The sequence below is a fragment of the Gobio gobio genome, assembly GCF_949357685.1.
Source record: "Gobio gobio genome assembly, chromosome: 18".
In the NCBI taxonomy this organism is placed as follows: domain Eukaryota; kingdom Metazoa; phylum Chordata; class Actinopteri; order Cypriniformes; family Gobionidae; genus Gobio; species Gobio gobio.
In genome coordinates, this window is record NC_137111.1 from 47,203,069 (window position 1) to 47,212,894 (window position 9,826).

General features: G+C 42.3%; 1 protein-coding gene across 1 annotated transcript in view; it reads right to left on the reverse strand.

The window, feature by feature from the left end:
- Positions 1-2,164: 2,164 nt before the first annotated feature.
- The window catches only part of b3galnt2 (beta-1,3-N-acetylgalactosaminyltransferase 2), a 51,401-nt gene continuing 43,739 nt past the window's right edge, over positions 2,165-9,826 (reverse strand). Inside the window, exon 12 of the mRNA XM_079843606.1 lies at positions 2,165-2,643. Coding sequence (XP_079699732.1) covers positions 2,503-2,643 — 141 coding nt within the window. The 3' untranslated portion in view covers positions 2,165-2,502. The remainder of the gene's footprint in view (positions 2,644-9,826) is intronic.

A 9,826-nucleotide genomic window follows, 5' to 3' on the forward strand; every position in this document is an offset into this window, starting at 1 on the left:
ATGAGAAAGTTTGGCATCAAGAGGTAAAAATACCAGCATAGCACAGCATGAACTCAGAGCTCGCTGCTGATATTTCTGTGTTCGAGGTAAATCTGGATGCATTAAATATGAAACAAATCACATTACGGCATTTGAGTTTGGCTCTATAACCTCATATTACCTCCTGCTAACAGTGATTTCTAAAAGCTTAACGGCAACAGTTTGAACACTTGTTCACCAGCGGTGAAAGATACTGAATTTGGGATTTTCCTTAGTTACCTGTTATAATCATCTAAATTAAAAGAAATAAAGATTTTAAATATATCAGTCTGTGTGTAATGAATGAATATAATATACAAGTTTCACTTTTTGAATGGAATTAGTGAAATAAATCAACTTTTTGATGATATTCTAATGATAAGACCAGCACCTGTACATTCCTCATGTCAGTCTGAGCGTCAAGTATTCGCAGTGTTTTGGTTCATTTTTGTGCACGCGAGCCAGAAAGATGTTCAAGGAGACGGAGACAGAAAAGCGCGTCCTGTTGTTTTCTTTAGTTTTCAAAGGCTTGGACATTTTGTAGTCATTTTTAATGTACACAAATAAAATTACTATAAATAACAGAGTATTTGTTTCCACTGCTGCACGCGCGCATAATATGTCAGTTCTAGCACAGCCAATTTGACATCGCAGCCTGTTCATTATCAAAATAAAATAAAGTCGATAGAAGATAGTACGATACAAGTTTTAAATGAGCGACAGAAACAGTCAGTTTGCAAAGACTGTATCAACCAAAGCTCGGCTTTGGGAAGGGAAATATGCAGGTATTGTGCTATTTAACACAGATAAACATCATTAAATTGCTGATTTTGGATCGCTATAGGTTGGCCTGTATGTTTGGTACGGTAGGGGACCCAACCTCATATTCTTTCATAGGGCCCAAAATTGCTAGCGGTGCCCCTGACTACAGTAAAGTTGAGCGAGAGGATCTCTGAGCTGGTGTGAGTGAGTGGAGGCGGGGCTCATTTGCATATTCATGAATCAGTGTATACTAAATGAGGCAAGGGTGTCAAGTTATATTCAAGCTGTTTTAAGGCATAAATAATTTTTCACAGGAAAGAGTTTTAAGGGATACAATTATTTGATGCCTTTAGTTCAATGTTAATTTCGTTGACGAATAATTTTCGTCAACAACCTTTTTTCTCTGACGAAAACGAGACGATAACTAAATAAAAACCAGTGTTGGATGACAAAAACTAAATCAACTGTCATTTTCGTCAAAAAGACGAAAATGTTAGAGAGGGACGATTAGGGGAGAGATCCAGTCAAAAAACTGGAATTTTTGAAAAACACGTTTGCGTTTGCGCTTCTACAGGCTCACGCATCCCCAATCCAGCACTCCAGAGCGGCTCACAATCAATCAATAACACACATTTATGCCAGGCAATTGTTTATGAACTAATGCTGATGAATAATGACAATGTTTACTTTACGATGTTTATATAGTAATATGTTTTAGACGTATTTTATCTCCCTCATCTGAACTTGAATGAGCTCCTGCAACTGCAATGGTGCGGCGCAGACATTTCAAAATAAGAGTCTCTGTGTATTTCGAGCTTGTTTATAATTAAAAGTCACGCATTATATATTCGTTTTTGCTTACACAATAAACTGTATTTAATTTAATTCCCATTTAATTGATAGTCTGGAGGAAAGAGCAGTATTTGACACATATTCAATAAAGTATCAGGGTTAAAATAGTTCACTAAAACCATTAAAAACTTGAAATTAAATAAATGTTAACTGAAATAATAAAAAAAACTTTTTGAAGCTTTAGCTTAACCTGATATGGCCTACTAACTAAAACAGAAATACAAAGTTATAAAAACTATATAGATGTTTTTAAAAAACAAACAAAAAAGTGAATTGAGCTCTTTCGTGTATTTTTAATGTCAAAAACAACATTATGTCAAAATGTCAGTTTAAGTGACAGTCGGTTGTGTAATGCTTAAATGCTTAATGTATTACAATTGAACTAAACTCATTAGATTTTAGTCGACTAAAACTAAAAACAATTCAGGTGACTAAAATATGACTAAAACTAAATCAAAATTTGCTGTCAAAATTAACACTGCTTTAGTTGCTCTATCCCGATTGGTCATCACACAACCAGACACACGTGCATCCTGTTGCAATGTTTTTATTGTTCATAAATGAACATGTCAGTGTAACAATTTTGGCCTTTAGCTGAGTGAAAAGGGTTTGCGTGTTTGGCGATTTCGAGACTAAAGAACGCAAGGTGACAGAAAGACATGTGACGAGATAAAGAACAGGAAATTGTCGATTCACAGACCCTGTGTTTATGTGAGAGTGTGACCAATAACAGGCCAGGCTTATGAAGGACAGGTGAACGTCATTAGTGTCTCGTATTGATGCGTGGGGAAAATGTCGAGCCTCTTGAAAACAAGAGAAATGTCCGACCCCTCAGTCTGAGTGTGAAGCATGCAGGAGGTTTGTCTGGCGTCAGTGTTCCTGCCAGCCACAGCCACAGGGATCGCCACACTTCCTCTTCCTCTCCCAGAGAGAGCGCAGCTCCTGAGCCGAATGCTGAGGGGACGACAGCATGTCCACGTAACACTCCTTCTCACACAGCCAGCCCGAGTCCTGAACAACACACACACACACAGCTATTATAATCCTATAACAGGGACGTCACTAGGATTGGAAGAAAGGCCCCCAGGGTATTTATAACTTGCGTTTGCAAAATCTTTGCACTCACATCTAGAGCTACACTTGTCAACAACCAGTCGAGAAACCAAGATGTTAACAAGTAAAACGTGACAGACATATCCTCTTCTTCAATTTCTACTTGTTAAAGAAAAGTTACTGTAATGTTAGCTTTTAGACACATCAAAGCTGCATGGGGGAATTTACTTTGCTCCTGGGGCCAGTTGCATGAACTAAGCCATTATGTTAAGACAGTGTCTTAAGATCTAGTATGAGCCACTAGCAGTTAGGCAAGTGGCATTCAGTCTTACTTTTCATTTCAAATTAGGCCAGTCTATGTTTTTATGTAACTGATAAAAAAAAATTATGAACAATCTTAAAGAAAAAAAAATTATGTCTAACTTGTAAGACTAGTCTTAACGGTTTATGCAACCGGCCCCTGATGAGTTACTATAAGCAATGACTTAAATGTTGTACTTCTGTCCAACTTCTCGACAATTTTTTTGTAGCTGGATATATAATTTGTTGCATCTAAATATGAATGAGGATACGGTTATTGATAAATCAAATTTGTATTGTTGTTCTTATTATCATTTTAGGGGGGCTTAGGAACATTTTGGGGTAGTTTCAGCCCCCCGTAAAATAGGCCTAACGACGTCCCTGTCCTATAACACTCTGGCAGAGGTGGACAGTAACCAAGTCCATTTACTTGAGTACTGTACTTAAGTACACTTGAGTATCTGTACTTTACTGAAGTAGGGGAGCGCGGGGCACAACCTAACGCGGGGTTAGTTGTAACACGCATGTTTTAACCCTTTACACACATGCCAGAATGACGAAACTTAGTGTATACTAGTTGCCATATAAACATTATTTAGAGAAAAAAATAGCGCCAAAATTAAACAATCTCTGGAAGATATTACAGAACATGTATTTAACCATAGCACAAGTAAATCTCTTACTCAAGTTTAGTTTTCATCTCTGTTTTTTGTGTTTAGTTTTCATCTCTGTTTTTTGTGTTTAGTTTTCATCTCTGTTTTTTGTGTTTATTTAAAATAAGACAAATCCGATATTATTGTAATCTTATATCTGTTATTTAACAGTTGATGTTCTTTAATGCTGATCTAACAGCAGAAGACACGAGCCGCGGGTTAAATCCCAGTTGTGCAGATGGGGTGTGTGTTAACACTGCGTTACATTGAGCCCCTATAGAACTACACTATTATATTCTATACTTTTATGAATTCTTTTGAGAAACCATGAGAAAAGGGTGAATAATGTCTGAGAGTTAATATCCAGAAATTATTCATTATTATTATGTTTTGAATTATGCTGTATTAAGCGATGTGTTTGTAGTCAAACTCAAAAGTGCTTATATTTTTAATAATTAAAAAATGCCGTTATTTTATTTAAAAAAGTTAATAATTGTATTTTGTTGACAAAATATTTTAGTTTGTCTTGTATTTTTTTTTATTATATCAGGTAACATTTTAAGCTGTTATTTGATCATGTTACATTGTGCCCCACCTATGGGGCATGTTGTCACATTTCACTTCCATTCTTTCGGGGTAAACAGGGACGTCGTTAGGCCTATTTTAGGGGGGCTGAAGCTACCCCAAAATGTTCCTAAGCCCCCCTAAATGATAATAAGAACAACAATAACAATTTGATTTATCAATAACCGTATCCTCATTCATATTTAGATGCAACAAATTATATATCCAGCTACAAAAAAATAGCCGAAAAGTCGGAAGTTGGACAGAAGTACAAAGAGTGTTGTGCTATGAAGATGATGCACCGCGTCTCGTTGCATATTGGTGTGAACTGTGGCAGCCTTCAGAGCGTTGCAGACCGGAGCGCTACTGCAATTAACTGTAAAATAAAAAGGCATTACAAAAAAAAACGATAACTAACCAAATCTGTAATGTGTTTGGCAAAACTAACTAAAATAAAATGATAGATTAAATGTTCTTAGTTTTCATCTTTATCAATGTCTTTCATAGAGCAAATAACATTCACCTGCATTTCCTTTCGCTGCGTCTCTTACTCACGCCCCCCCCCCCCACCTTTACACAATCACACATTAAAAAGTGGTATAAAATATTTTTAATTCAGAATATAATTTTGTCAGTGTGTTAATGTCGACCCGAGAAGCGATTGCTACTTTAGAAAGTTAACTAGTCGCAAGTTTGAGGTAAAATGCACTTGGGTTGTCGATGTCAAAACACAATATAAGCTGTGATTCAAATATTAAATAATGTTATTAGGCTATTGTACAGAGTAAATTTAGTATAGGGTGTAAAAATTGTACAGCTGTGGTATTTGTATAGGTTTAGCTCAATTTAGGTTTAGCTGTAGGATTTGTATTTTAGCTCAAAAATGGGTTGAATACATGCGGTTCTGTGTAATTAAATAGCATTCTGTGGACAACTTATCTTATATAGAGAGGAATTAATTATAGTATGCTATTACTTTTTCATACATTTACATGAGCAGACAGATAGCATTTAAGTCATTGCTTATAGTAACTCATCAGGAGCAAAGTCTGGCCTAAGTAAATTCCCCCATGCAGGTTTGATGTGTCTAAAAGCTAACATTACAGTAACTTTTCTTTAAAAGAGTAGAAATGGAAGAAGAGGATATGTCTGTCACGTTTTACTTGTTAACATCTTGGTTTCTTGACTGGTTGTTGATGTAAGTGTAGCTCTAGATGGGAGTGCAAAGATTTTGCAAAGTTACAAATACCCTGGGGGCTAAGCCCCCCCACTCTTCCAATCCTAGTGACGTCCCTGGGGGTAAATCAAAAAAAAAAGTAAACACTGTATTAATGAAACAAAACCACATAATTGTACTAGACATGTGTGCAATTAATGTGTGAAAAAATAAATACTCTGAACCCCAAGTGGATTTACACAAACTGAGAAAGTCAAAAAGCGTTAGGTTGTGCCCCCGCTCTCCCCTATTATTTTTTAGGGAAACTTTTACTTTAACTTCACTACATTTGAAAGACAATAATCGTACGTTTTACTCCACTACATTTCTATCAAGGTCCTCAAAGTCAAAAGTCGTTTCTGTAGCAGCTTTGCAAGTCAGTGGATGAATTTTTTTTTCTTCTTTAAAAGTTTTTTTTTTTTTTTTTTTGCCAAATGTAAATGTCTGGGAGAAAGAGAAGCATTGACATATAATGTCAAATTTTCATTTTGGAAAGTATTCACGTAAACAAAGTTGATTATGTCTTAAGTGAACGTAAACAGGGGAATATCGGATGTGTATCAGTGTGTAGGATTTGTGCATTCAGCTTTGTAACTTTTAAGTATTTAAATTAGTTCAAGGTGTTCGTATGGAGCATCACTGACTGGCTTAAACCACCATGGCATAGCGTGCATTTACACAACAATGCAACAATAATGAAATAATGCATTTACATAAAAAAGGAAATTTACTTTTGATACTTAAGTACTTTTAAAAGCAAATACTTCTGTACTTTTACTTAAGTAAAAATAATTTCTAACAACTTTCACTTGTAACAGAGTAATATTTGACCAGTAATACTTTTACTTTCACTCGAGTAATGGAGTTGTGTACTTTGTCCACCTCTGCACTTTGGTAGCAACGGCAATGTCATGGTTTGATTCCCTGGGAATGCATGAACTGATCAAATATAGCCCTTTAATGCAATGCACATTTCTTTGAGTTTGAATTGATTTGTCAGATGCCTTTATCCAGTTATTCATACGAGTTGCAAAAATACAAGGATGACAAAAACATAACTTCAGCACAAATCAACACGCGGCAATCGCCCGTGTAAAACTGTGCAGGACACACACTAAACCCCTCGACATCAACAAGCCATTTGTGTTCGGCCCATAAAAGCAGAATTTACAGTCACATATGGTAGTTTTTATATCCTTTTCAATTTCAGTTTTAAAGACATAGGCATGATAGTTTTTACAATAAATTCTGCCAAAGCATTACACATGACAAGAGAAATTAATATACAATATTACAATAACAACAAATAATGAATAAGATATATATATACACACCAATCAGGCATAATATTGTGTTGGTCCCCTGTCAAGGCATGGCCTCCACTAGACCCCTGAAGGTGTGCTGTGGGATCTGACACCAAGATGTTAGCAGCAGATCCTTTAAGTCCTGTAAGTTGCGAGGTGGGATGGATCGGACTTGTTTGTTCTGCACATCCCACAGATGCTCGATTGGATTGAGATCTGGGGAATTTGGAGGCCGAGTCAACGCCTCAAACTCGTTGTTGTGCTCCTCAAAGCATTCCTGAAGCATTTGTGCTTTGTGGCGGCGCATTATCTGCTGAAAGAGCCACAGACACAGGGAAAACCGTCTCCATGAGAGGCTGGACATGGGCTCAACAATGCTTAGGTAGGGACGTGTCAAAGTCACATCCACATGATGGAGGACCCAAGGTTTCCCAGCAGAACATTGCCCAAAGCATCACTGCCTCCGCCGCCACGCCTTCTTCCCATAATGCACCTGGTGCCATGTGTTCCCCAGGTAAGCCACACACACACACCCGGCCATCCACGAGATGTAGAAGAACACGTGATCATCAGACCAGGCCTTCTTCCATTGCTCTGTGGTCCAGTTCTGATGCTCACGGCCCACTGTTGGTGCTTTGGGCGGAGGTCAGGGGTCAGCATGGGCACTGGTCAGCGGCTGTGCCGCCCCATACACAACAAACTGAGATGCTCTGTGTATTCTGACACCTTTCTATCAGAACCAGCAATAAGGCCGCGTGTCCACCAAAGCGTTTTTATCCAGCTGAAAATGTCTCGCTGTGGGCGCTTGAAAGCGTTTGCTTGTTATGATACAGAATATCCGCAGAAGTGTTACTAGCATCTCATTTCACAGATAGTTCGTTTCTGTATTGATTCTATATTAACTGCTGATACAATGTAAAGTATTTGTTCTGGCTCTTGTTTTAAATTATTTTCTTCTGTTATTACACTGCTTGTTGTCATCTGTTGATGTTGCAGAATGTTGCGGTTGGTCGGTGTTGTATTTGTCCCACCCCTCCTCCACTGTGATTGGACGGCTGGGTGAAAAGTGACAGTGATGAGCGCTGCGTTTTACTCAAAGTTGAACATTCTTCGACTCTAGGCGACCAGTAAAAAACGTTGAACGCTCAGCGCGAAATACTCGTTACACTCATGGCGCTCTAAAAACGTGGCGCTCCCATTGAAAACAATTGAATACGGCAGCCAGCCGCAGGAAAAAAGGCTTTGGTGGACACGCGGCCTAACTTCTTGAGCATTTTGAGCTCCGGTAGCTCGTCTGTTTGATCCAGCCTTCGCTCCCCACGGGCATCAATGAGCCTCGGCCGCCCATGACCCTGTGGCCGGATCTCCACTGTTCCCTCATGACCCTGTGGCCGGTTCTCCACTGGTCCTCCATGACCCTGTGGCCGGATCTCCACTGTTCCCTCATGACCCTGTGGCCGGTTCTCCACTGGTCCTTCATGACCCTGTGGCCGGTTCTCCACTGGTCCTTCATGACCCTGTGGCCGGATCTCCACTGTTCCCTCATGACCCTGTGGCCGGTTCTCCACTGGTCCTTCATGACCCTGTGGCCGGATCTCCACTGTTCCCTCATGACCCTGTGGCCGGTTCTCCACTGGTCCTCCATGACCCTGTGGCCGGTTCTCCACTGGCCCTTCATGACCCTGTGGCCGGTTCTCCACTGGTCCTTCATGACCCTGTGGCCGGTTCTCCACTGGTCCTTCATGACCCTGTGGCCGGTTCTCCACTGGTCCTTCATGACCCTGTGGCCGGTTCTCCACTGGCCCTCCATGACCCTGTGGCCGGTTCTCCACTGGCCCTCCATGACCCTGTGGCCGGTTCTCCACTGGCCCTCCATGACCCTGTGGCCGGTTCTCCACTGGCCCTCCATGACCCTGTGGCCGGTTCTCCACTGGTCCTTCATGACCCTGTGGCCGGTTCTCCACTGGTCCTCCATGACCCTGTGGCCGGTTCTCCACTGGCCCTCCATGACCCTGTGGCCGGTTCTCCACTGGCCCTCCATGACCCTGTGGCCGGTTCTCCACTGGTCCTTCATGACCCTGTGGCTGGTTCTCCACTGGTCCTCCATGACCCTGTGGCCGGTTCTCCACTGTTCCTTCATGACCCTGTGGCCGGTTCTCCACTGGTCCTCCATGACCCTGTGGCCGGTTCTCCACTGGTCCTCCATGACCCTGTGGCCGGTTCTCCACTGGTCCTCCATGACCCTGTGGCCGGTTCTCCACTGGTCCTCCATGACCCTGTGGCCGGTTCTCCACTGTTCCTCCATGACCCTGTGGCCGGTTCTCCACTGGTCCTCCATGACCCTGTGGCCGGTTCTCCACTGGTCCTCCATGACCCTGTGGCCGGTTCTCCACTGGTCCTCCATGACCCTGTGGCCGGTTCTCCACTGGTCCTTCATGACCCTGTGGCCGGTTCTCCACTGTTCCTTCATGACCCTGTGGCCGGTTCTCCTCTGGTCCTTCATGACCCTGTGGCCGGTTCTCCACTGTTCCTCCATGACCCTGTGGCCGGTTCTCCACTGGTCCTCCATGACCCTGTGGCCGGTTCTCCACTGGTCCTCCATGACCCTGTGGCCGGTTCTCCACTGTTCCTCCATGACCCTGTGGCCGGTTCTCCACTGGTCCTCCATGACCCTGTGGCCGGTTCTCCACTGTTCCTTCATGACCCTGTGGCCGGTTCTCCTCTGGTCCTTCATGACCCTGTGGCCGGTTCTCCACTGGTCCTCCATGACCCTGTGGCCGGTTCTCCACTGGTCCTTCATGACCCTGTGGCCGGTTCTCCACTGGTCCTTCATGACCCTGTGGCCGGTTCTCCACTGGTCCTCCATGACCCTGTGGCCGGTTCTCCACTGGTCCTCCATGACCCTGTGGCCGGTTCTCCACTGGTCCTTCATGACCCTGTGGCCGGTTCTCCACTGGTCCTCCATGACCCTGTGGCCGGTTCTCCACTGGTCCTTCATGACCCTGTGGCCGGTTCTCCACGGGTCCTTCATGACCCTGTGGCCGGTTCTCCACTGGTCCTTCATGACCCTGTGGCCGGTTCTCCACTGTTCCTTCATGACCCTG